General features: G+C 44.9%; 1 protein-coding gene across 1 annotated transcript in view; it reads left to right on the top strand.

The window, feature by feature from the left end:
• Positions 1-22,867: 22,867 nt before the first annotated feature.
• Positions 22,868-27,598, top strand: part of fut8b (fucosyltransferase 8b (alpha (1,6) fucosyltransferase)) — a gene marked incomplete at its 5' end in the record, with an annotated part of 34,417 nt that continues 29,686 nt past the window's right edge. Inside the window, one exon of the mRNA XM_079216137.1 lies at positions 22,868-23,070. Within this exon, the coding sequence (XP_079072263.1) occupies positions 22,868-23,070 (203 nt within the window). The remainder of the gene's footprint in view (positions 23,071-27,598) is intronic.

Genomic DNA, 27,598 nt, shown 5'->3' with positions numbered 1-27,598 from the left:
TCTGCTGTTCTCTGTTAATGCCCGACCTCCTGTATAGAAACTCCCAATTTGTTGTCCCTATCATGATCATCTCTCCCGCTGACCTCTCCTCCTCTTCTTTCTACCCCTCTCCCTTTCTGTTTTATTTATTTTGTCTTCGCCATGTGCTCTCTCCGTATCCTTCTCTCCCTCTCCTCGCGTTTCTGTCTCTCCCCGCCTGCCTCCATCCCGGCTGCAGGGTTGAATCATCCCCGTTTCTGCTTGCCTTGTCACGTTTGGCCCCCCCTGCGCGTCTGTCCAGGCCTCATCACACGACGATGGCGCGAGCCGGGCTGACATCTCGCCACAGCGCTAAGGGCCTCTGATGTCCGTGACGCTCGCGCTGACCTGTCTCTCATTCCTCAAAGCACCGACATCATCAAAGTGGGACACATTTCGGTCCCTGGGTCTATTAATTGCCAAGTATGGAATGAGCCACATTTTCACCCACGCCGTTTCCAGATTAGAAGTGGAAGGAGACGAGGGGGGGTTTACTTCTTTGTTTTTTTTCTTTCTTTTGTCTTTTATCAAAGATATATTCTGGCTGGCTGCAGCTTTTTATGCCTTTTCATGTAGTTCGTATCCTGCTGTCTCCTCACTTGGTACTATCTGGCGGTTGTCGAGAGAGAGGGACCACATCAGCACTATTCTCTTCACAGCCTGCCTTCCATCACTTGGGAGATACTTCTTCGCCTCGCACTCCGCTTCAAATGGCACACCTCAGATCACACGCCCGCATACGCTCACATGCGCACACAGGCTTCCAAACAGCAGAACCACCATCCTTGATGCAAAAGGGCACACAAATGAAAGCCCCAGCATCCTCCTCCGGTGGAAAATTGAGTCATGGTCCTTCTGCTGGCGTAAACTGACAGACAAACCATGCGAAAAAAGGAATCAACATGTCCCTATATTGGGGAGTGTGTGTGGGCATGAGCAGTGGCACTGTGTGATTCTATAACAAGCGCATGCAAATCAAGTCAAGCCAACCCCAGGCTCATTAAATAAAACATTGGCGTAAGGACAAAAGCCTGCTTCTACTGCAACCTTGCATATTCATAATGAGTGCTCTTCCCTAATGTGGATTGGAAGAATGTTACGCAGGTTGACATTATGTGGCTGGTTGCTTCTTGGGTGTGTGTCGTGCAGACTCTGAGCCTATACGAGGTTATTCTGTGGTCAAATACCTAAGAAGAGGATGGAAGAACTTTTTCGCATTCTTTTTGAGTTGATCTTTTGATCTGAGCAAGAAAATAACAAGGATCTTGACGATCCAGAATGGTGCATTATTGACTTCTCCAGGATCTTTTTTTTTTCTGTTCAGGTTCCAGTGTAGAATCTGGCAATTATGGTAGAGGTCAGTATATATTAGGACACTCGGGGTTGCACTCAGTGTTTTGGTCTTATTCAAGAAACAAAAACTGCCCCTGTTTCCTGAGTACTTCTGGGGACTTCAGAGATTTTGTGATTGGATGAGAGCAAAGCCATACAAACAGTATTTTTTATCTAGATCTGGCTGCTGAAAGGATGGCACGTTGTTGGTCTGAAGATGTTTAGATAGTACTGGGTTATTTGTCTCGATTGAGGTATCGAGTACTGATACCCAGCCCTACAAGGAAGTAAAAGAAGAAAAGCTTCTTTTTTTTTATATTGTCTTTTTCACAGTTTGAGATTGTGGCATTAGAGATTGAGTGGGCGGCCCACTGTAGAATGATTGTAATCAATAGCTGAAACATTCAATGTTGGAATGACTCTAACAAAAAAACTGTACTTCATTTGGATCAGTCACATCTGAGCTGTAGATGTTTTTTTGATGATCTGGATCTATACGGCTCAGGTCACTATGGGTGCTGATACGGATTGTATCATTTATTTGATCATTAAATTCTCCAAAAGAATTGAACACATTCTAACATTTTAATTTCATCAGTTAGTAGTTTTCAAAACTTGTAAAAAGTAGAAACCGTACTTGAAGGTGTTTCAGTCCCAGAAGTTTTGTCTGAATATCACAGACTGATTCAAGTGTGGGACTCGCTCTGGTCCTGATTTTGACTTGAACACTACCAAAGTATAGCTGTAACAAACACTTAAAGGGCGGAGGGGCCAGCGAGAGACCAGGATTAGACGGCGCCACTGATCTCGGTGATCCCCGGCCCGCAAAGCAGGCAGCTGGAGAGAGAGGGAAAAGTAAAGCGAGCCCATTTAGATGAGACCACGCTGATCCATCGGCCAGAGTGATGGGTGAGGGATCAGCAAAGAGGACAGCGACTGTGACAGGCAGTGTTCATTAACGCTCCAGTCTCTGCTGTGGAGTCCAATCAAGGGGCTCCACACACAAGCACCCTCAAACGCTAAAGCTCTCACACACACACACACACATGCACACACACTGCTATCCAAGCAATGAGACAGGCGGGCTAAGCGTGGGCACTGATGGCTTCAGTGCCTCAATTGATGGGTGCTTAGAGGGGAGTGAAAAAGGAGAGCTGGAGATGCGAGGCCAGCGAGACCGAGCGCGAGAGAGATGGAGTGGCAGGTCTGCTCTGTCGATGACTCTCTGATAGCCTGAGCTTAGCGCCACTTCTGCTCAACATGCAAGGCCATTACATTAACCCACATGCCGCCCAGCTGTTTCCATTAAATGCTGCCGTTCTGAAAATGTATTTTGCTGTCACCAGATACACTACGACTCTAATAAAGCCTTCTGGTAGAAAGCTGTGTTATATTGCGCAGACATTAGACGTTTAGCCAATGCTTGTCTCCAGAGGGAGTCACATGGAGGGGGAGACGATGGAATTAGTTTTAAGTTGTGAATTGCCAACATTTGAAGAAACCAATATTGCATAAACTATCTCCATCGTCTCCACAAGCTGCTTCGTGGGTAGAATGTGCTCGTGACTCTGCGGTTGCTGCCGTGTGACAGACGTGGCAAGCCACAGAGCAGTGTCACAGGACCGTGTCTGTTTGGACTGTCACTCAAATGTTTACCTCCCAAATACCCATCTGAAATGTAATCAGCAGTGTGTGCATTGATTGTAAGCCTGTTTGGTGGTGTGATTGACTCAAACGCAGGACAAACAGGCAGACTGCCTGCAAGCATTTTCCTTAGAGGAACTGGGACAAATGCTGACTGGAGGCGCGTTGCCACTGATCCGCCCTTGACCCAGCCGGTAGGGAGTAAAACGAGAACATAAGTGCTCTGGTGCTTTGACAGCAGTTTGCTTCATTCAGGTGATAAGAGTCTGGATGAATTCTTTATCGACCAATCCGAGTTTATTTGTTTTTATGAATCTCTACATTCCTGCACTGTTTTAAACCATACGTCTTGTATTTCTTTCTTTCATGTTTTTGCTATACATATTTATAATATATTTGCTGCTTACTTGTTTGAGTTGTTTTTCACAAGTCAATATGGCATCAAACTCTGTATACGTAGAAAAGTGTGTCTCTTTGGTTTGTTTGCTGGCCTTAACAGGAGGCGGATCCATAGATGACCACAACACGTTTTGTATTTAAAAAAGAAAAGGAGAAAAGTAAAGCACTTACTTCTGTCTCCTTTCAGCTCTTGTGTTTTTCTCAAAAGAGATCATTAATATGAAACCGAAGTCTCAAAATCTGCATGTTTACACCCATTTTACAAAATGCCTCGCTGAAACATTAAGTCGCTAGTGTAGTTTTCTTTGACATTTGAGTGAAATGGCAATGTGGTGATTTGGTAAAACTGATTTGTAAATGTCTTTAATGAGGGTGCATGCTCGAAAAAGACTCTAAACTTAGTTTTACATTGACAGAAATTGTAGAAAGTGTTCTATTCCCCAGGCGGCACTTAACTGTCAGACTGCTGCCTTCCCGACATTATATAAAAAATTAAAATATATATTCTTAGGTATCCAATTAGCGACATGAATATTAATAGCCTTCATCGTGTCCTGTTTGTTGGTTTTGCTTCATTATTTCAAAGGGCTGAGAATCGTATCGGTTGAGCTTCTCTTGCTCCGTCAGCCTCTGATTTCCACAGATCAAATGCTTTTCCATGAAAAGCATTTGATCTGTGGAAATCAGAGGATTTCTACAGATCCAGAGGAATCAGAGTTTTTCTTGTGCGTTCACATGAGACCAAAGTGGGGACGCGACCGATCAGTGTCTTTCGATCAGCTGATGCCCGTGTGTCTACTGTGCGTCGCCTGCAGTGCCCGCTGGACTTGTCGCAGCCAACATGGCTGTTTGATTCTGAGTGCGTCCATTTGAGCAGTCGGGAGTCAGACGTGCAGCTCGGAGCGCAGTAATGAATTCCAGGAGGCTGAGCATGCTAACGAGTTCATTATTCCAGCGTGGGTTAGGAGTAATTACCATTTTGCATCCAAAGACATCCAAGAATGGGTTGCTCTTGTCAAATTAAGCCAAGTGTGATATCGGATACATGAATGCAGAAGCACAAACGCACAAGGTGGGCTTCTGTGACGGACAGAGTTTGGGGGTGGCCATTTTTTATTTTGTCACACCCCTGTTGGTGTGTGTGTGTGTGTGTGTGTGTGTATGTGTAGATAGATAGGTAGATAGATAGATAGATAGATAGATAGATAGATAGATATCTCCAGCTGAGGAGCAGAAGGAAATGTCTTTTGACGGACTGATAGCTTCCAGGCTCAGGATTTGATGGGAACATGAGGCCGGGCCTGAACTTGTGACACCCTTCCTCTCATGCTAGTCTGCCTTCTAGCTCTAAACCTGCTCTCTCGTGGGTCATTTTCATAGTTTTGCATGATATTGAAGTGGCATGATCCTGATAAGTGGCTATGCATAGAGCTTGCATCAGATAAGCAAACTCATTTAGGTCTCAGTAGAACATCATTAATTACACAAAAAAGAACAGGACCCTCCAGTTGTCTGTGTTGGTAGACGTATAGCTTCGTCTTCCCCGAGTGCATAGGCACAACAGTGAATGAGCAAATGTATCCACTGCAAGTGATAGAGCTCCCCTATGCCTCATTACATCCTTTTACAGAAAATGTCTCATCAATTTCACTGAAAAGTTGGATTCAAGTACATCCCAGCTGGTGCGTAGAGAGAGACTGTTGCTCTAAAAATGGCAGTGATTTACCACCTGTAGCCACAAATGTGGAGCCGAGACTGGCGCGTTTTGCTCGTTTGCCCTAAACAGGATCTTGAATTCTGACACGCCATCTTCACTGTATAGAGTCCATCAAGTATGGCAAAAAATATTGATCGTTATCTTTTTTTTACAACTTTTTGGGGGGGTATTTTTGCCTTTTCGTAGAGTACAGATGAACAAGGGAAGAGAGGACCAATTTATTTTTTCACAATCAAATTCGTAAAATCTTGTTTCCTTCTCTTTTGTTTCCTTGAACTTATGCATTACGTAATAGAAAATATTTTATTTGTGACTTTATGAAGCTGAAAAATAACTATGATTATGCTTCATTATCTCTAACAGTTGTTTTCTATACCTTGTCTGAAGCCACGCTACTGTCTTCCCTCCGATCAAAGTAAATAATGCCCCAGCAGCTGTTATTAACAGATACACAATATAGCAGCAAAGAGACATGTTGTTAGGAAGAGGAACAAAAATGAGCTATGAAAGCAGCGCTATTTTACTTGAAAAAGCTCTGAGGTACCAATCGGCATGAAAACGTAATATTACAAATTTATTGGTCAAATTGCTGCCTGCGTTCTGCAGTGGTCAGATACACATTCTGACAGGAATTGATGCATTACCACAGTGTTGACTGTGTGCATTGTGAGTCCTGCCCTGTGGTATTTATCACAGAGGGCCTTTGTTGTCTTGAATAAATCGACATATTACTGGGAGTCCAGAGTTCAGCCCACACGGCCGGCTTGCTTACGGGCACACGCTCAGTCTTCAGGGGAAAAACATGTTCACTGCTGGAGCATTTGGACGGGAACACCACACGCCAGTTAAAATATGACGACATCATGAAGTAGAAATGAAGAGATTCTTGACTGAGATGTTTTTATCTCAATAAGACACCTGATTTGACAAAATGATACGTTCAATTGGGAGAGACAAGTAAGATGAAGAAAAGATATATGTTTATTTTAAACAGATTATATCTGATGATAAAGTCTCGACGGTGGCGCTTGGGCTCTACGGGGAGATTTGTATTTGAGGGGTGTCATCCCTGAGCAGCAGCAAGTCTCCCCAAGGAGTTCAGCCATTGGTGGAGGTGTGACTGACGACGCTGATAGATTGATGAAGCTGTTGAATCCACGAAGGTCAGGTAACGGCTGAATTAACTAAATGTAGCGCGACAATCATATTTTTTAAAACAGACCAGCTGATCAGAACAGCTATTATCATAATTAACAGGCCCAAAAAATGACAGCAAGGACATTATGAGAAGGGGGAATGGCAGATGTATGAGAAATCTAGCACAGACCTTGACATGCAAAAGAACGTCATTCCTGACTGAATGTACGCTGGAGCTTCATTTGAATGAAGTGAATACACTTTGTAACTTCTGCTTTGTAAAGGAAAGTCAAATCCTCTGTCTAATTTGTCTTCACTTATCATCACATGTACTGCAGATCATCTGTGATGTGGTTTCTACAAATAATACATTTGGTTATTAACGCTGGTGTAATTTGTCCTGAAATACACACAGTTCCCTACTTTAGATGTGAGGGCGGGAGCATACCATTGGGAGTTAGAAACTTGAAATCATAAAGATATATTTTTTATTCTCTCAGAAATGTGAAACATGGCAAGAAATGATAATCTAGCAGGTTTCTGCATGGTGAATATTTAGTTGCTAGGCAACAGTTGGTAGCATTCGACAGGAACCCTCAAGTAAAGTAAACGGTGAACGAGGTAGGTGGGATGGGGTCGGGGTGCGTTTGGGACAAAATGGAAACCTGAGTGGATCAAAACAGGTTGTATGGACAAAATGTCAATATCCTCGGGCTCGAAGTGGTTATGTTGTTTTGGCAAATTGTCCCACATGCGGGACGGTTGTTTCCCAAAACGAGGCCATTTGAACAGCGTGGCCCACCGTTATTGCTGCCATTTTAGAAAAGCACTTATTCAAAGATTTAAATTTTCAATTAATCTTTTTTTGAGACAACAGCGGGTTTTAAAGGGATCTCAAGCTGCTGCGTCTGTAACTGTTTTGATTGCTAAAATGTAGAGGGGGTCTCTGCTAAACACAAAGTGTTGTGTCTTCTCACTGTGTGTCTTTTAAAACTGCTTCCTCACTCGACTCCCCCCAGCCTCAAACCATAGCCGTCCATGTAAACCCTCTCCCACCGATGTTTTTCTTTGTTCCTTCATCTTTGGCTTGTTGTAGCCATTATCCGCCTCTCTCTCCCTGCGCCCTCTGGCAGCCAGTGAAGAAGTCCATGACATTGATGCAAGATTTTCTTAACACGGTTCCCCATCGGAGCACATTTTCTTCGTCAGATTGGAAGTTCGGATATTTATAATCTCGGGGCACCAGCTAATGGTATTTGCAGAGCAAAATCAGTTCACCGCGTGTTTTCCGTAATGGCTTTGACTGCGTGGCATTGCCAGCGGCCCTGTCTTGAATGGTGGAAGGATGGCTCTAATTTGGGCTAATGGGTGACTCAGCCGTCATCATCATGTGTCCCTCAGTAGGCTGCAGATGGCTGGTGAGCCATGGGTGCAGCGGAGCCACCGTTGCACACACACGGCACAGGACAATGCATCAAGTCAGTGACACGTACAGCCGACACTGACATTTGTAGAGCCGCATCTCTTGAGGGAGGGAGGGAGGGAGGAAATGAGACTTGCTCAGCTATAGGTACACAAAACACAGGAAGAGGTTAATCAGTGGCCGAGCTAATCGAATCATTTGTCATCAGATTAGATTAAATCATTGAACCCTCCCTCGGGCAATCATCGAGGGAGACGGCTGCTCCAGGCACACAAGTATCAAATAGCTGTGAGATGATAATGCACGGTAAGTGACTGCTCGCTTTTGTTCAAACTCTACTTATCTGCACGTGCTTGAACATTGAGAGAAGGCGAGCGAGTCACCGTAGCAACTGGATGGCAAGGTGGGTGCTAGGTAGGCCGTTTGAACAGGGTGTGTGTGTGTGTGTGTGTGTGTGTGTGTGTGTGTGTGTGTGTGTGTGCGCGCGCTGCAGTGGCTAGTTTACATTCCATAGTCTGCTAAGCTTCACCAACCTTTGCTCTGCTTATATATATGCACACACACACACGCTGATATATTTGCAATTTCACAGAAACGTACATATTTACTCTTCCTCGATGCCCTCGCCAGTATAGCATTCCCATACCTCCATCATTACCTGTACCACCAGGACACACAATCATATTTCGTCTCACATCAACCATGGAGGCAAATAACAAACCACCTCATCTGTACCTCCGAGCTTCCCTCCCATTTTTTGCTTCATTGCGGTGGGTGGTGGAGGAGGGAGGGAAGGTGATGGTGAGGTTGCAGCATGTGGAGGTCAGTCCCAGGGGAAGGTCCCACCGGTTTACAACTATACAGAGCAGAATAGGCTTCGCTCCACACCCCAGAGACCCATTACCAGGGGTCAGAGCTCTGGTCTCGGGGCGGCTCTGCGCAAGCCACTGTATGCAACCTGCCAAAGATCAGCTGCATGACCAGAATGTATATGTGGGGCATACCTTGATTGGTTGGAGGTTGACTGTGTATCACAAGTGTATTGGACTGAGAAAACAAGGAGGGTAACAGCTGTTATACAGACATCTGCACAACATGCCATGGAGATAATTGAGAATATATTCGTTTCACAAAATTGTCGACGATCAGTTGGGAGTATAATAGTCCAGTAAATTTGCATGATCAAGTTGGGTAGCGCTATTGTCATCAGCTCTTAATAGAGTGAGAGACATTCGTGCCTGAGCAAAGATGAGACATTGAGCTGACTAAATGAAATGTCAACAAAAATGCTGCCAAAATACAGCCCTCTTCAATATGGACACACAACGGAAAACTGATGAAAACAACTGTCAAACAAGGGGAGGATTTAAGAGTATTTTACTAGTCATTAATAAAGATATCCGCCGCCCTCCGTCCCCCATCACTTAAATTGACGGCCAACTATTGGGAAATGCTGCATAACACACGTGAAAGAAAGCTGTGTGTGTGTGTGTGTGTGTGTGTGTGTGTGTGTGTGTTTGGAGTGATGTATACGTTTGTGAGCATGTGCGCCTGTGCTTTGATTTGAGCCATGTACGCTCGAGTACGCATGGGCTGTGAGCCCTGCAGCCCCCGACTCTGAGTCGCCCCCAGCTCTAATGGAGTCACTGGAATCAAATCAAATCAAGTCAAACTCCATTTTTTTTTCTCCCCCCTTCCCCTCTAAGGATTTCCTCTGATGTCCCTGGCACCAACACAAATAGAAGATGACATTAAGGATGCGCGTAAACATCCAGCTGATCGCACATGAGGACAACACAGAACTCATGCACACAACTATCGCTACGTAAAGATAATTCAAAGCAGTGGCGTGTGACAAGGCGTGCACATAATGCTCCTTCCTCTTCACCCCTGTGGTCTCACAATGCCTAGTTAAAAGGACCTGTAGCCCAGCGGATACATCCTTTTTTTTCAGGAGACAGCATATAATGAGAAAGCACCATTATGGGTCCAGCAGGAGCCTGTGCCTCTGTGCTGCTGCCTCCGCTGCCACAGTTACTCGTGCGGTCTTCCTCTTTTGTTAGTTAAGGGGAAGAGCAGCCGCAGACGTCCCTCGCTCTCGTCTTGTTAGCCAGCAGTAATGACTAGGCTGTGGGGAGCCGGGCTCCCAAGCCAAGGCGCTGGAAGCCCGTTCTCCTCTGCTGGCCCTCAGCTCACCGACAGGAAAGGGAACAGAAGTAGACGCCACTGGGAGGAACGGATCCGACAGCCCGAGGAGGCAGGAAGAGAGGAGAATTCTACCTCCTGACTGACCAAACCTGACCATTACTACTCGCGCACAAGCACACAGGATCCAGCGGGCTCCCCGCCGGTTCACAGCCCTGGCATTAGATCAATGCTAGCCGAGCAGCGCTAAGATCAATGCATACTTTGTACAACATGTACCTCGTAGGTTCTCCAGGATCATGCATTCACAGGGATGTGATTATAATTTCTAAACCAAGTGATGGTTTGTATTGGAGAGCGTTGTAATATACTTCGTCTAAGCTGAGGATCTTCCAACATAATCAAATAAGACTCGCTGACGATACAGAAAAAAATCCTGCCTGTAGTGTTTTAGTCCATAAAAGAAATTTGTGAATGCATTTCACGGTTGAGTTGCTTCTATGATCTTGGGTTTAGTATTTTCCAGATGGTCTATGTTTATCTATAATTAGTGATCTATGCACACACTAACATCCTGTGTGCTGTGACAAAGAGGTATTATCATGACCGTTCATTGTGTTTTACTTTACACCTGAGCACATCAATAATTGAGTGGGAGACAGACACACGAGCCATCTGCATTACAAGGCAATATAGCAGCAATAAAATGGCCTGTTTGTCACCATGCCCATTGAATGGTCACCGGTAAAAGCAATGGGAATAACTATTTTGTATGTCATGTGGTTATAAATGTGCGGATATGGATGTTGTATGGATCGTAATATGAATTTTAATGCACTCTAAGGGCCCATAAACAATGATCAGTATGAGGGGCAGAATCCCGGAGACACTAATGCATGACTGCGGCTTCGCCTGCCGGTGTTTTTGTTTGCAGAGTTTTCAGATGAAACCGTTGATGTTGCCCGAGGGGTGGGTTTAGCGGTTGAGGAAGCATTTCTTTGCTCGGCTTGGCTATTATCAATAGGTTGCAGCGAGGAAGAACAATGGCAAAAGAGCTGGGAAAGACGGACAGACAGGGCAATGCTTATTTTAGCAGTTTACTTCAAATTGAATGAATCAAGTGAGTTTATTATCACACGCGAACGTTCGAGAGAAGATGGTATTTTTTATTATTATCATTATTTACTATCTAGTGCCTCTGCCCAGGGCCACAGGCTCCATCACTTTTGGTGGATTGGGGACAGAGCGCAACGTTGTGTGAAGTTTCGCAAACAACATCTGCAGCAGCGGCAACCAGGCACTCCTTCTGTACCTCATTCTCCTGCCAAGTCCGCCCACGTCCCCTCTCATCTGCTCAGGCCATCATCCCTTCTTCACCTTCCTTGCTGTTTCTACTGCCGTTAAATTCAAGGAGACCCATCGTTCACCTGGACTGTTGACTTGGGGCAGGCCGACCCGGCACTGTGTGTTCACTTGAATGGAACTAAGCGGAGCTGACTGCAGTGCTGAAACACAATAGGCAGTGCATTATTGATTAAGTTTGTGATCTAACCTTGGTGCTTAGGACTGCCTCCCTCCTTCTTCCCTCTCTCCATGCATAATTTTTGCAGCGAAAAGGGTGTTTTTCTTTTTTTCTTCTAACCACTAAATGGAAATTGGCTGAACTGTAAGAGATTTCCGATAACTCTGTATCAGGCTTTCAAGTCTAGCTCCGCTCTGTTTTACCGAGTGCTGGGTTCTAGATCTGGGCTTGTCAAAGGTCAGCATGGCCGACTGAGAGAAATAGAGAAAAAGTCTGAACAAGAGCGGAGAAGAAGGAGAGCCCTGTTTTCTAAATAGATGCCATCAATCAGGGGAATGTCCTTCATTTGGCATGCGTCAGTCCTGGAGGGAGAAATGCATATTCAATCTTGAACAATGAATGTCAGTCACACCGCTTCCACCAGACGCATGACAGCTGTACACAGTGGCTGGTTACACATTCAGAGAATAGGAGCCGCAAGCGAGTGAGGGGCTAAGAGCCCAACAAGGGAACGGAATAAGCAACAAACTGGTTCCCTGCCCAGAGGAAGATTGATGGACTTCCATGTGCTGTCTATACTCGTGTGTCAGGACTGATGTCTGACAACTGACAAACGCACATGTAACGGTACATAAATGCGACATTGTCTTTGTGTCGGATGTGCGACGTCGATGAGCGTCCGAGAGCCCGCCGAGGGAGACGACAGATCCTCCCCTTTAGGATGTCTCTCGACGAATCCTCCTTTCCGGAAGGGGGTCAGTGTGTTGTTGTATTGTTGAAACAAGGGTGCAGCTGCTCACAGTTGTATCACAATGTTCTGCCAGCAGCTGAAGTGGTTAGTCTCTCCCGTCACACTCGGCTTTTACAAAGTCATGTTGTGTAAACTCCTGCTCTGGCTTTACCGAGTATTAATAAGGCCTCAGCGGTGCCCACACTGGATAGAAGTGAGCACTAGAAAGAAGTACAGAGAGATTTCATTTCTCCATTTTTCCTCAGTGAGAGACTGAGTAGTAAAAGGAGGGATCGAGTTTGTAGGCGTGACTGCATCAGGTCAGCGTTGGGACAGCCGAGCACGCTGCGTATCGAGTTTTTTCTTCTGCCGTTGGTTAATGTGATTTGAGTAACAGGTCCTGCTTCGTGGCAGGGTCTGTGGAGAGAAGAGATGTGGGGGCTGTTTTCTCAGGATCAGTTAATAGGGGTCAAGGAAGACGGCATGCCAGTATTTTAATCGCATTTAGGAGACTTCATCCCCCAGAGGTGAGGCAGTTTTTTATTTTTTTTCCTCCAATGTGTCTTGTGTCTTTTTTTTTTTTATTGTCCTCTGAAGGAATGCAGAGTTGAACCATTCTGAGCCAAGCCCGGATGACTACTCTAAAAAAGTACTCTTGTTTTGAAAAGCCACAGAGGGTGTGTTTGCACCCTTGAAACTGACAATTACAGGCTACAGCCTGTAATTGTCAGTTTCATTACACTATAAACCAATGGTATACCCGAGCCGAGGCTGAATGTAGCGGATGTGAGCGTACAGCAGAGCAGAAACCCTTCAAGCCGATGGCAGGATGGTTTTCCTATAGCACTGGAAGAAACTGTGTTTGAAGCTGGTCAAATGAAATCACGCCACCCTTCGCTGCGGTGCCAAGTCCCTGACAAAACTCCTTCCACATGAGAGTTTAAACATGGGACTGTTACACAATCTATACATTAACTAAAAATGACTTGCAAAGCAGGTCACATGGAGTGGAAGGAGCATCCAAGCGAAAGTTGATGGGCTGAGCAGACACACACACACACACACACACACACACACACACACACACACACACAGTGCCAGACGTCGAGCCAGAGTGGAAGAGACAGAGGAGAACGAATGAGCGCGGACCCCAAGCAGAAAACACAACCTGACGGGGACGAGGAGTTCTGTCAATATGGCTTGTGTTGTGACGCGTGCAGGCTGCTGTGGTGGTGGTGGGACAGGGAAGAGGCGAGGCTCTTTAAAGAAAGAAGGAAGAAAGGGATGGGTGGCGAGCATTGGTTAGGAGGTGCAAAAATTGGATCTGTGCCTAAGCTTTCCCAAACTCTTGTAATGTCTTTCTAATCTACAACCACACTCTGCTAAATCCGGGCACGTTGCTAAGTACTTTCTCATCATTAAGTGAGGGTAAGAGTATTTTCACATCTTCAAACAATCCTGACCCAAAGCAATTGAATTGAAATTCAGAGCTTTAAATTTACGCAAGTCTGTTCTGGGCAGATCCCAGTGGGTTTGGCTTTTAATGTCAAGCTCTCACAAAAATCTGCAAAGATGAGGAAGAGGAAATGGACTGAAGAGATGGCCAACGACCATTAAAAAAAAAGAAGAAGAAATAGAGAGGGAAGCAGAGAGTTGAGAGGAGGACAGCAGTCAGGCAGGAGCGCTGCACAAAACACCCATCTCAACTCGTCAAATATTAATTTTGTAGACCGCTTTAACATTTATTCATGCCAGTCGACAGTCAGTCCATCGCAGGGCCAATGCAGACGGACCAATGCATGCAGCTGTGGGCAATTTTTGAGTTTTCATTTCATCTCTCATGCACGTCTTTGGAGTGTGGGAGGAAACTGGAGTACCTGGAGGAAACTCAAAGGAACGAGCAAACATGGAGGCGGAAGTTGATGCATTAAAGACCAGAGATGAGAGTCAGGGACTTCTTGTTTGGAGGTCAGTCTAGATAGTTCTCTATCTGCATAGATGTCTTAAAATACTTTAATGCAAGGAAATATTCTTTTCAAACATTAGTATGCAAGTAGAATTGATTAAAATCTGTGGCATTTCGAAATGCATGGAATGGTGCGTTATTTCGAGAGGAAGGCGTTTGCTTTGAACAAATGTTTAATCTTGTAATCAACGGCCTCCTGCAGTTTCTGGATGTTCTCGCTTTCTTTTCTTGGAAAAAGCGCGATTCTAAGGCCGAGCGGAGGAAAAATAGATAGGTCACTTGTCACTGCTAACGTGTTTTTGCAGTGCGGGGGATTTAAGGTCACAGAGCAAAGGAGCTAAGGGTTGACGACGAGAGAACGGAGGTAAAGCAGCAGAGAGCGATAAATCTCCGGGAGCTGTGTGTTACTGCTGTTTATAGAACTCCTTTTCTGTATTAGTCAGGACTCTCAACCCTCGGGGAACGCTCTTCATCTCCCCCTCCCTGTCTCTGAGTCTACAGCCGCCATCTTTCTTCTGATTACCACCTCCCTGGCTCCCACTCCTCCTATACCATTCTCTTGTTTTTTTTCTGTGACTCTGTGTTCTTGCTGTCTGGGCATCGTTGTGCTGTTTACTTTTTGCTGTTGTTTGTTCTTAGTCTTCCTCCTCTGCCATAGCTCCCTCCCTCAGTCTTTACTTTTGTCATTCAAGCCTCGGCCTCCAAGAGGGCACTGGCTCGTGGCGGGTGGGGGCTTTTTCCCTGAGCCAAGGTGTAATGGGAGTTAACCGCTGACCGTAAATTGTGTTGCAGAAGATGATTGAGGTCGGGAGTGTTCAGAGGTGTGGTGCACTGCTTATTGTGTGGAAACGTAACTTATGGCACATGAGACCCCTGCTATAGTCAATCTTAGCTTTTATTGGGAGATTGCGAGAGGAGATGAGGACAATTTCTCTCACTGTCTTTTCTCTGGCTGTGTCCATTTACCAGTGACTTTTACCTCAGACACATTCCTTCGTCTGTTCTCACGGCGGTGCCCTTTCTGATTTCCGCCCTTCATCTTCCTGCCAGCCCCCGTCCGTGGGACGGATCGCAAAGAGTGTTACATTTCGTCAAACAGCTGCGCATCCACACTCCACCTGGAAAGGCCTATTGCACTTCGTTTGGGGGTATTAACTGAAATCTGCTATGTTTAGTACACGTTTAATTCCATCTTTTTTATGTACCGTAGCTTTCCTCATGGATTGCAGCCAAGTTGCATAGAATTGTAATCGCAATGCAAGTCTGACCACTTCCAAGTCTTGTTGCAAAGGTCTGATTGTAATCTGAGCAAAATCCATATTCAGTGGATCCAGGCGTATCACATTATGCGTCACCGCAAATTCAAATGATAAAATCACACAATTTAGCACAGTGTAACTGTAGCTGTTCTCTCTGCCTCCTCTTTGTTCCTCCTCCTCTCCCTCCCTCTCTGGCCACACATCTTCTTCTATTATCCATTCTTTTTCCATCTGCCTATTCTATTGTGTATTTAGTCACTCATTAGGTCTCTTTAAAATGACTGAATGACGGTTGGCACTCTCTATATTGGGTCATCAAAGGCCCATCCACCGTCCCTCACTGCCCCTACCTTTGTAGCCCGTCCCTGTTACCCCCAAGCTGTGAAAGGTCAGACGTCATTGGGACTCATTACGAGGAACTGTGTGTGTGTGTGTGTGTGTGTGTGTGTGTGTGTGCGCGGTCAGCAATGTAGCTTAAGGTAGATAGATAACGCAGACCTCGAGCTTCCTGTTTCTCGCAAATAATGACGGTCAAGGTTCCTTATTGCGCACTCTCTGGCTCTTCACAGAGGATTGTATTCCTCAACACTGCTGTGCTTAAAGTAAATTATCAATATGTAATGATGCTTGGTTCCACAATTGCTCTGCAACACTCCCAAGTCAATACTAACACATGGACTTTTTAATGTCCTCTCCTCTCCAGGCATGATAAATGCAGCTGCTTGGGTGGAAGTGACTCTTGTTCTTTTCCACACACACACACACGCACACACACGCACACACCCCGTTGCAGAGCCAGTTCATCACCCTCACTGACACGGTGAATTTACAGTGTCGTCCTTGACCACGTCTGAGCCACCTTCACCCGTCAGGAGACAGATTGTGTTGGCAGGTGCGGCCCCCCACCCAGGTCCATGTTTTTATTTGGACATAAAAAGTAATACAACTGAGGAATGATTGGTGCTCTTTTACTGTTAATCATATGTCCCTCCATCCCAATTAAAAATGTGTTTGCATAAACCGCCAGCAGCGCTCAGGTGTGTGTGTATGCGTGTGTGCGCTGTTGTGTTTGTGATCGCGGGTACCTATCTTTGTGTCACCGTGTGAGTGCACATGCACGTGTGAATGCGTGTGCATGGTGTATCCTGCTGTCAGCGAATTCTCCACAGAGATAACCTTGAAGGAAAGGAGAGGCTGTGTGCTTCGCTCTGATACTGAATGCCAAGCTGCAGCGGGCTCAGCGGTCGCGTGGCCACAACTTCTCTGAGACCTTTAGCCACTTCCGCGAGACTTAATCTCAAAGTTGCGATGAGGTGGGCTGCTTTCAGTGCCTTCAAGTGGAGGCTCAGATAGACGGGGCTCAAGGACGTGTGTTTTCCTTTTTGGATAAACAACCCTCTTTGAAAAGACCTTTTAAAAGTATTTGATTTTAGTACTATCTGTCAACCCCATCCACATTATACAATGACTGTATTAGAGTCCGCCTGTTACATTGGCCAGGCCAACGTTAGAAGATTTTGATCTACTTTTATTGCTGAATTAACCTGTTAAGACTGGTAACTGTTGGAGCCCCACCCCTACCAACCTACCATCTGTTGTGCAGCCTGTTTGTACACTGTAGCCTCCAAGTTCCCGGTAAGTGAAGTGCAACCAGTACACCAATGCTGGGATACTACAGGAATATGCATAATATATACTAAAACAATAACGCTCTTACAAATATATTTTGATATCGGGTCACGGCTTGGCATAAAGGTAGGCTGATAATGCAGGTCTTTCTGGGTTGATATTGCTGAAATGGGCAAATTTGCACTTTTTGATCGCACTTATCAATCTATATTTACTGATAAATTACAAATGCAGATGGACTGGTACAGATATTTTTTTTTCTACTACAAATTTGGAGTTTGAAATATGGGATTCTTGATTTTTTTTTTTTTATTTATTTTTTTTTATTTTTTTTTTTTAAATATAATAATACTGAGTTAATGAGACCAAACTACTCCAGTACGACCACCCCCACCCTAACAGTTTGCTTTGATGCCCAAAAAAGCATTTTATGTTCTTTTAAAACTTAAAACTTTTTTGTAAAGATGATCTTTTCCATGATTGTCTAAATGTTTTTTGGGGATAATTCTTCACAGTAATTACTTCAGTAATAATTATAAAACCTAGCTTCCTTCGAAGGGCATTAACCCTTGACTTCTGCTAAACAGTTCTGAGGACATGACCTTGATGTAAGCTTTGGGGCTTTCCGTATTAAAACCCAGTCACTTTGGGCGTCTTTACTCTCCAGCTCGCCATCTATCTGTTCGTCTCAGTTAATATACTCTCCCACATTTAGCTCAGAAATGTTGTGAAGTAAACAGCCGCTCATGCAATATTCACCACTCTCCTGTAGGCTTTGTGTGAGCATGTATGTATGTGTGTGCAGTCAAACCACTCATGGACACACACGCACGCACGCACACACACATGCATATTCAATGTGGGCCTCCCCAAAAAGCTAAAGGTGTCTCTGCATCTCGGCTCTGAGCCAACCGAGAAGAGAAAACAAGCACTCTGCTGCTGCATGAGTCAGACAAGTGCCGATATTCATATTGATGGGAAAAAGAAAAAAAATCTCAGCGCTCAAATCACTCAAAAGTGTAATCGTAATATTTTTGTTGCAGATGGCAGGGAACGCGGGAGCAAACATTTCAGGTTACAACCCTCCCTGAAACGTTTGTGTTGTTTTTCCCCGCTGCAGCAGCAGCTTTTTGGAACGAATACATTTGGATTTGTTTTCAAGTGCCATCCGCTGATTCAGTGTTTTCAGTCTTTCTTGGATCCACTACTATGCAGCGACTTTGGTTCTGGTACTTGTGTTTCCAATGTGTCGACCCCCTGTGTTCCTGACATGAGTGTGATCCATTACTTGGGAACTGGGGTAGAGGCTGAAAGGTCGCTGGGTTGAACCTCCAGACCAGCTGAGAAAATAGCCAGAAAAGCTGCTCAGTGGCCATTTGAAGCAGACTGTGGCCGCACCATGCAGCTATCAGGTGGAAATGAGTGTAGTTTTATGGCTATAAAGACGGCCGTTTCTCGAGAACAGCTCGCTCAGCAAACCATCACCGGATGAATAATTGTTAAAAAGTGCTGCCAGAGTCTGAGTTGATTTTTCTCTTGCTGCATTTCTGTAGTCCAAACACCTGCAAGATGCCCCCTCTGTTGTGCTCATGAGCCGATATCGAGACAAATCAGACTGGTCGAATGCCAGAACATGTATTTCCATTTATTTCAAACACGTTCGACAGTATCGGCACAAAAATACAGCTGCTGGCCAATTGTCTGGATAGAGAAACCGCATTTTAATTTCCATTTATTCCCACTGGCATCCTTCCAATGCTACTATGCATTTACTCCTGATCTCCTGATAACACACTGTTCTCCACCATACTACATGCCATAACATGTAATACATCTTGCTGCACATCCCTCTGAGGGTTGCCCCTAGCAACACACACTAATGCACTCTCCTGCACCAACATGGATCAGAAGGGACATATAGATTATGTATATTATTTATATACACACACACACACACACACACTTATGTGTGTGTATTTATAGATGACGCTCCCTTGCACTTGTCCCCGAGCTGTACTGGTCATGTTGGTGTAGTAGAAGCCGTCCTCAGCCAAGCTCCATGCATAATTCAGCAGTGGACCTGGTCGCGTTGCTTATTGCCTGGAGACTGGAGCGCCCTGATGGATGACCTCTGCTATGGCCTGAGTCACGTTAAAGATTAACCAGCAGGACTCAAACAGGTCATCTCCGCTGACCCCTCAGGCTCCTGCATGTTGCTGCAGCACAAGGGCATTAGTGACAGCGGTGCCGGTCGGCCCCGCAGTGCCACATGTACCATGCCAGCCTTTACCGGCCAAGCAGCCCCCTTGGTTGCCGTGTGAGCAAAGCAGAGGGCATTGTGGGAGAGAGATGATGTTTAAAATGCAAGGGGCGAGAGGAGGATTTGGGGAGCGAGATGTAGGTGGAGCAGAGCATTTATGAACAGTATAGGCTGAAGTAGAATCACTGCTTATTCAAAAGGAATCAGTGACATATTTGAGTAGCGAATACCTCCCAATCATATTTCCATTTTACTTGGAAGCTGAGGGAGGAGAGGCTGGGTGGAAAAAAGTGTAATAAATACAAAAAAAAAGGGTAGAATATGACCAATTTCTCTAAAACCCCACTGTCAGGATATCTGTCACACAGTCCGACTTAGAAATGATTGTGCCACTGTAGGGAACTTTCATGTTTTCCTTTTAAACTGACATTATTATAATTTCCATTATTTATGCCTGTTCATGGCGACTTGATGGCAAATGTGAGATGTTTAAGAAAATGCAAATATCTTGAGCGCTCGACTCACACTCCAGTATCTCTGGTGGAATATTACACAGACAGATCTTCATCAGGGGGGAAAAACGTGATATCATTTTGTCTTTAATCAAGCCACATTCTGCTGACATGACTCAATAGATATCTCCTCATTCTTTTAGTTATCAAACACGGCGATCTATCAAAGAGCAACCACGGATGTCTTTCTTCTCTCCTTTGCCACTACATCACAGCCAAGGCTAAGCTGAAAGCCATGTTAAAAAGAAACAGTAAAAACCTTCTTCACCTATTTACAGAGGCCATTCACCGGATTTGATAATTGCCGTTTTGTGCATTTAGTAAAGATGTCTTAAATCTTTAAACCGAATTATCCAATAATCCTGCTGTTTTTTTTACCATCTGAAGTAAAGTACATCTCTTTAATAATGGGTATTGGGTGCTTCCAGTATTTCATTACAAGCGGCTGATCTCAGGTTCTGTTACCTAACCTGTACACACTGAGCTGAGCTCACATTACTCAAAGCACACACCCCTCTGACCTCCACTCAAACATTAAGGTGAGTTTGCTTTGGCTGTTAATGGTGCCAGACTGTGTCAGAGTTTCACCGTAAGTGTCAGCGGAGCACACTCTGCTGACATTTCCAATAATCAAAAACCAACATTCATGACCTTTAGTGGGATGTATGGATTTTTCAATGTGGTTGTTCTGATTATGCTGATATTTAACTTTTTTATTGACCTCGGAAAATTAAGTTTGCTTTGTGTTTTAATGCAATTAAAAGGGCGCTCATGCCATTTAGTGATGCACGGCCATAAAGTTGGGGAAGTTGAAAGACAAATTAGAAAAAGAACAGTCTGCTTCAAAGCACCAGAGGGTGAGATATCCTGGATTTTTGACCCCAGGATGAGTGAAGCTGCAAAAGCTACAACCTACAATTCTCCAGAGAAGTTATATTAGATCACCCCTGCCTGTTAAATGCCCTATTCCAGGCCAGTTTTCTGTCAAATATTTGAAGTCACAAGCATGCACGTCTGCTCCCTGATGACATCACCAGGGCCTATGAATAGAACTGATCTGTTTTACTGGTGTTGTTCTAGTCAGCTGTGTATCGCAAAGTGTAGCTTAATTGATATCATTGACAACCATTGCACCAGAGAGTCCATCAATTAATACATGACAAAGTCCTGTTAATATGCCAGAAATATATTACCAGCTTCGCTTGACTTTCAAGTATAAGCCGAACTACTAGCTAGAAGTGTTATCTCAAAGGAACGTCCCATATCCTATTTGGCGGCAGTTGCCCGCCTCTTCCAACAGTTTTATATTTATCAGTTTTAGTCTACTGAGCACAAACCTCATTATGGCTCCTCAAACACAGTGACAAGGGTTTTTGCAGCCTGCCTTTTTAGTAAAGTCCCAGTCGTGCATTAGCTGGTGGAGTGCTACCCTCTCACAGCTCCTATTTTCCATAATAAAGCACAGCTCAGCACATCTTTGTGCTGCATGCATAAAGAGGAGCCACCCTTGTGTCAGCCTAGGTTAGTCCCAACAGGAGCACCGGCAAAGAAGGAACTTCTGCCCAGATTTCAATAATGCCACGTCATTCAATAAGAATTTAAGGGGAATAGTCTGCTACTCATTGTTTCAGTGATCTCGACTGATACATTCTTGGCAGTTTGCATCAGTGAGGCATGAACAGTCTCTATGGTACTACAGCATGGCACCATTTACGTCCTCTACGTATCGGCGATGCTGCCATGCTAAACGGGAGAAGCGACTGCAAACCTACTTCTGTGCTGCCAGGCGAACCCCAGCAGGAACACCTATCTCTGACTTAAACAGATATAAATACAAATATTGCGACATGTCAATCAAGCGCATGCGTGTCCCACCACCACCAACCGTACAAAGTCTGAGATGCTTGGCGTTATTCGAGCACGCTGTGGTAGACACTCGGAGATGATAGCACACACACTTGGATGTTGTGGGTGCAGACTCACCTGCCAGTCTTCATCCCGTCACATGACTAGTCTCAGTTGCGTGACAGGGCTTTGTTGGGTAGTTGACAGCGAAGGTTGTTTCATAAACCCGCCTCGCGTCCATCTCGTCTCCCCCGCTGCTTTGGGATGAAGGGAAGTGATGATCCAGGGATTTTTTTGTTCCCTCTGCTCCATTGAGCTCACCGGATCACCTTGACAATGTTGTATTCTGTCACGGAGGCTACGGGGACGACAGCGGGCGTTTGGAGAAGCAGTGAAATGCTCGGGGAGAACTTTGTGGGATTTAGCCGTCTCCAAACAAATCCATTAACTTTAGGGCTCAACAGTGCTTTTACAGTGAGGGAGAAAGTGTTGGAAGCAGGTTGTGGTTGAGGATACGGTACAGGGTGTTGAGGTGTGTGTGCGTGTTGTGCAGGCAGGACGTTGAAAGTGAACATCCTTGTCCTGCCTCGACAGCAATGCAGCATACTGTAGCTCAGTGATTGCACATCACTATGTAAATGCAAATTGCTGTGTCATGCTGATCAATCCTGTAGGCTGCTGAGACAGGGTTATGTCGAGACCAGTCTGCTGTATCTTGGTTTTATCCGTTTGTCTGTCTGTCCTGCTCATCGCACTCTGTTTCGGTATGGCACTTCATGAGGCATGTCTCCTGCTTTGCACTCCATTTCAAGCTAGCTAGCTCGCTCGCCTCGCTCTCCCTTTGATTTTAATTTGCTTATGTTTGACACACAAGATCAAAAAGCATTTGCAAGACAGTAAGCTCAATTAACGCCCACATCTTTCTTTCTTTCTTTCTTCAGGACATAACTCCAGTAAAATAATCCTGTGCTACTGGAAGGCAACAGCAAGCCAGTGTGGGCATACCTGTTCAACGCGGAGCTGGGTGGATGGGAGGAGACATCAACAGGTCCATCAAAACACAGACATCTGGGCATGCTAGCCATGCTTTAGCACAAGCAGGAAAGGCTGGTTGATCGCTGGAGATACACCCGTCGCCTTCTCTTACACATCCTCCCCGTCTGTCATTTACTGTAAACCACTCCTGCAAAGATGCCAAAGCCAAGGTTGGCCCTGTGGCACTTGTGGTGACAGGGCACAGAGTGTGTGTGCACATCCGGCAGACAGGACGTTGGGTCGGTGGGTGTACAGGCACTCCGAGAGGCATTTTTTGGTGGGCGAGGCTGCATCATGCGGCCCTGGGCGGGGTCATGGCGATGGATTACCCTGGTGCTGTTGGCCTGGGGCACGCTCCTCTTCTACATCGGTGGTCACTTGGTGAGGGACAGCGAACACCCTGAGCGGTCCAGTCGGGAGCTCTCCAAGATCCTGGCCAAGCTGGAGCGGCTTAAGCAGCAGAATGAAGACCTGCGGCGCATGGCCGAATCGCTCAGGTAACTACATGCTCTGTGTTTTTAGAACTGACTTGCTTGACTGTGACAACACCAAACATGTTTTCCTTAAAGTAAATGTGTTTACATGCACACTAGTGTAGAAAATTGCCCGAAAAAAGGGGATGTACTATGCCGATTGTGTTGTCACTTTAAACTGTTCTGAGTAATGCTTCACGTTGACAGTTTTAACACTTCCTCAGAAAATGATTGGCTCATAAATTGACTCTGTTAGCCAATCAAACTGCAGGACTCCCACCAGCTGCAAATAGCTATCTAGTTCTCCTCATAGCGACATAAAATACAAAGACTCGCTCGGTTGTAGTTAGGGCTACGTACAGTTTATCATTTGCTAAGCAATAGTTGTACATACATACATACATACATACATACTACATATATACATACATACATACATACATACATACATACATACATACATACATGCATGAAATGTATGTATGTATGTATAACTGTTGCTGGAGCTGGTAGAAGAGTCAGTTGATGTTTCTAATAATGATAACAATAATGAAAGTCCGACACAACACTGATAATGCAGGGAATAAAATGCAAACAAGGAAGGCAAATTTAGCCGAATGGTAAATGCAACCGCCCAGGCAGCAAGAAACCAAAGTGGGTTCATCAGCAACCATTGACTCAGTCGGTACAGATATAATTATAGTGTGGCCTTGATGTGAAAGCACGTATAGTACCTGCACGCAGATGTTCAGAAACCTGGATAATGTTAAATTCCTGTATACAAGGATATGAATTGGTAGGTCCTTCCAGTGTAAACATATCTCAAATATGTTGACATTAATGTTCACGTAAACCAGTAAAATGTTACTTCACATTCGGAGTGCTTTGGTAAAAAGCATCAGTTCCCAGAATGTTGTCATTCCTGGATCTGTGGATCTGAGGTAAACACATGTAAATCATCCTTGTTGCTTCCCTGGCCAGTACACTTTAGTTTTTTGGAGAAAAAGACAAAAACAAAAAAAACATGGTGCAATGCATCATCCCCTTAAGTTTTTGCAAAGTCCAGCAATTAAGCACAGCCTCTAGCTCCCTGGTAGTCCAATCAGACCAACATAACAAATCCCAGAAGGAGACAGTCTGATGATTGTTTCTTTAGGTTTTGTGAAAATCTAATCAGCATATGATTAAATCAGCATCTTGTACTGCATACAGTCAAACTGACATTGCTGCGAATTTTAATGGAAAGCTGATCAGTTGTGCCGGAAATGCAGCGTGCGACAGACACACGGGTGTACTGTCAGGCACCTCACCAGATTTCATTGTGTTATTTTGGCAGACAATAACACATTATTGTGTAACACATTCGAGCTATGTGTAATAGAGAGACAGATGGTTCTGCTCTTATCTCCGCATGCTGACAGTGTTTCTCTTTGCACATAGACACTGCGTCTGTACGTGGGTACGGACGACTGAGTGTGCATGCATGTGCGTGGAATGCACTATAGTGTGTCCTCGTATTTGCCACATTAACAGGGAACTCGAGCTTCAGATGTTGCCACTGCTGCTCTTCTGTGAGATTCACTTTGATGCAGGGCCCTCATCGGCACACACAAACATGAAAACACACACACACATTGCTTCAGACAGCTGGTCCCTGATTAAATCCCTTGCTTTTGTAATTATTTAAAATTGGCTCAAAAACAAAGGTGGAATTCGTGGCATAAAAAACAAATGCAACCAATGTCCAGATGGGTTCCCGACACACTGCACGCCTGTTGCTTGTTATTAAGTCCGGTAGTTGATCTTGGGCCGAGGCTGCCACAGTTGTTTACTGGGGCAGCGCTACAGTGCCTTCTCAAGTCCTTCTAAGCTCCAGCTAAGGATCTGGCACAGCAAGCCAAAAGCAGGCTTGCTGGCTAGCTGAGGTTAAGCTTTATGAGGTGTGTGTGTGAGATATATATATATATATATATATATATATATATATATATATATATATATATATATATATATATATATATATATATATATATATATATATATATATATATATTAATTTGAGCATAGGTGTCAAACTCAAGACCACATCAAAGTATGTAAGCAGGTGTTTGATCTTTGATAAGTAATGTGGGTGTCTTAACCCTAAATTAAATGTATGTACAATCATTTTACACTTGAATAGACAATAATAAAATGCAAAGACAGTTATTTAACAATATGTTAGGGCGTCGTTTATTCAGTGTTACAGATACAACCGGCCCTTTGAGGGCAACCATAATGCTGATGCTGCCCAGGGTGAAAATGTGTGTGATACCCCTGTATTGGAGCCCTAATAGACACAAAGATGCTGTTAGTGAGCTGCCCATCATTCCTGCCACAGCTCCTTCTTTCTCAATTCATTGCCTCGTTTCACTCCTTCGTCCCCTCCCTCCTCCTCCTCCTACTCATTCCACTACCAAACTGCTGACAGTGGCATGGCACCGAGCCAGACTCCAGCTTGCAGGTTGTCACAGACTGACCGGCTACATAACAACTCACTAGCTCACTGATCGACTAGCTCCACGCATGCCTAACCCAATTCACTGACTTGCACGTTCTGCAGATTTTGGCCAAGAACAAGAATCTCTAAATGTTGCAAAAGGAGCAGAACCAGTTCTTTGCAAGCATCCCGCTGACATTAGACGGTAAAGATTTCACCTGAAGCACCTAACCTTCACATTACTGCATTCATTTTTTATGAGTGGCCTCAGAGAGATTCCATCCCATAAAACTGACATTATTACACCTTTGTGTTGAGTTGTTGTGCAGTAGAACCCCACTGCATTGGGAATGATTTATAGTTCAGAGTAGGATTTAACCTGGTTAGCGTCATCACACTACAGCAGCACTCGATGGATGCGGAAGGCATTATTGGGCAGTGTTTTGCATTCATCATATACCTGGAGGGATCTTGTTTACATTTTCTCATTCACTTTGTGATAGAGTGTGATAGTCATGCTGAAGCAGTTTGCATGAGATATTGATTTTCTTTATCACTAATTGCACATTGTTTGTAGCATCACTGAGAGGATAAAGATACTTAGGTATTTAACCTACTAAACCGTTTCATCACACACTACTGTTCATGGTCTCTCTATCTTTGCTGAACTCTCCATAATTTTTACAATGGAAATGTCTTGTGAAATCAATCAATCAATCAATCACCACTCAGATTCAAATTAGTATCACCTGGCTGGCCTACAGATTCAGTCCAGTGATTTGGTTATTCAGGCCATCCCAGAGTGATTTGAATGACAGGCAGCGTGCCAATCTACCAATCACCCAGCAGCATTAATGAGAGGTGAGCACGAGGTCGACTTGCTCCGTCTGTCTGGCTCCACCCTCTCTGCAGCTGTCAGTCACCTCGAGCACGAAGCCATGGCTCTTGCAGAGGCAATGACACGCGCCGGCCTGATGGTGTGACATCGGAGGGAGCGAAGGGTGAGAGTGACAGCTGGGCTGAGCGATGAGGACCTGATCGATCCCCAGGCATGCCAACAGAGGGAGGGATGGAGGGAGCGAGGCGAAGAGGAGGCGAAGCGGAGGGAAGCATGATGGATGGCGTGAGGACTGCACTAAGTAAAGGAGCAGCAAAGTAGGAAATGGAAAATGCGGACTGAGAGGATGAGAGGAGTTGTTGAGGCTGCAACTGTACAATCTTGTCTGGTACTTTTGCATAAGTCTGCCTCATTTGGGTCCCTATCTTTCGAATATAAATGCAAATTTAAATTGTGAAAATGGCCGTGCAGTTTGTCCACCCATATACAAGGAGGCCATGGAAGGACTCATTTCTCCGGTAATGGTTTCATCCCAGTCCGGCCACACCAAACAGATGCTGCAGCGCCTTCCAGGCCTCAACTCCCATCGACCCGGCCGCCGCTCAGGCCCAGCGAGGGAAGGTCTACTACCACACACACTAGCCCCATTGTGAGAGCTGTCTGTGGTCAGGACAACTCTGTCAAGTAGGGCTCTAATGGAGCTGGCTCGCTCTGGGTGTACTGAGGCGTTGAAGCTGGCGATGCAAGAATGCACCGTACAGAATCAGTTTACTTGGAATCCTACTGTTTAAAGTCAGTGGACATTACAGGAAGACGGCAGAGGAAGGCCACGTCAAAGCAAGATGAACCGATTCGACACAAAGAAGAAATATTTGCACACAAAATATGTCCTGTAGTACACATACAATGCAGTATTATACAGTCATGCGCTATAAATGGGGATAGCACTATTCACGCCTCTTTAAACAGATCTTTCAAACCGATTCTCAGCAGGGGTAGTGGGCTTTCATTGTAATGGCCATATATTCCACACATTTATAGTGTTTACTTGCCTTTTCCCGACGCATTCCTGTGGTTTATTAGCTTGACTTATTGGAGTCAAGTGGTTCGGTTTAACACAGTTGAGTTTACAGCAGAGGCTGGAACATGTCAGTTCCTTCTGCGACGCGTCACTGTATATCGTAGGTGCAGAGTAAAGGAACATTAAATCAGATGTTCCTCGTTACATTAAGGCA

The sequence above is a fragment of the Taurulus bubalis genome (genome assembly GCF_910589615.1).
Source record: "Taurulus bubalis genome assembly, chromosome: 3".
NCBI lineage: Eukaryota > Metazoa > Chordata > Actinopteri > Perciformes > Cottidae > Taurulus > Taurulus bubalis.
The sequence above is the reverse complement of the archived record's forward strand: the minus strand, read 5'-3'. Positions and strand labels throughout refer to the sequence as shown.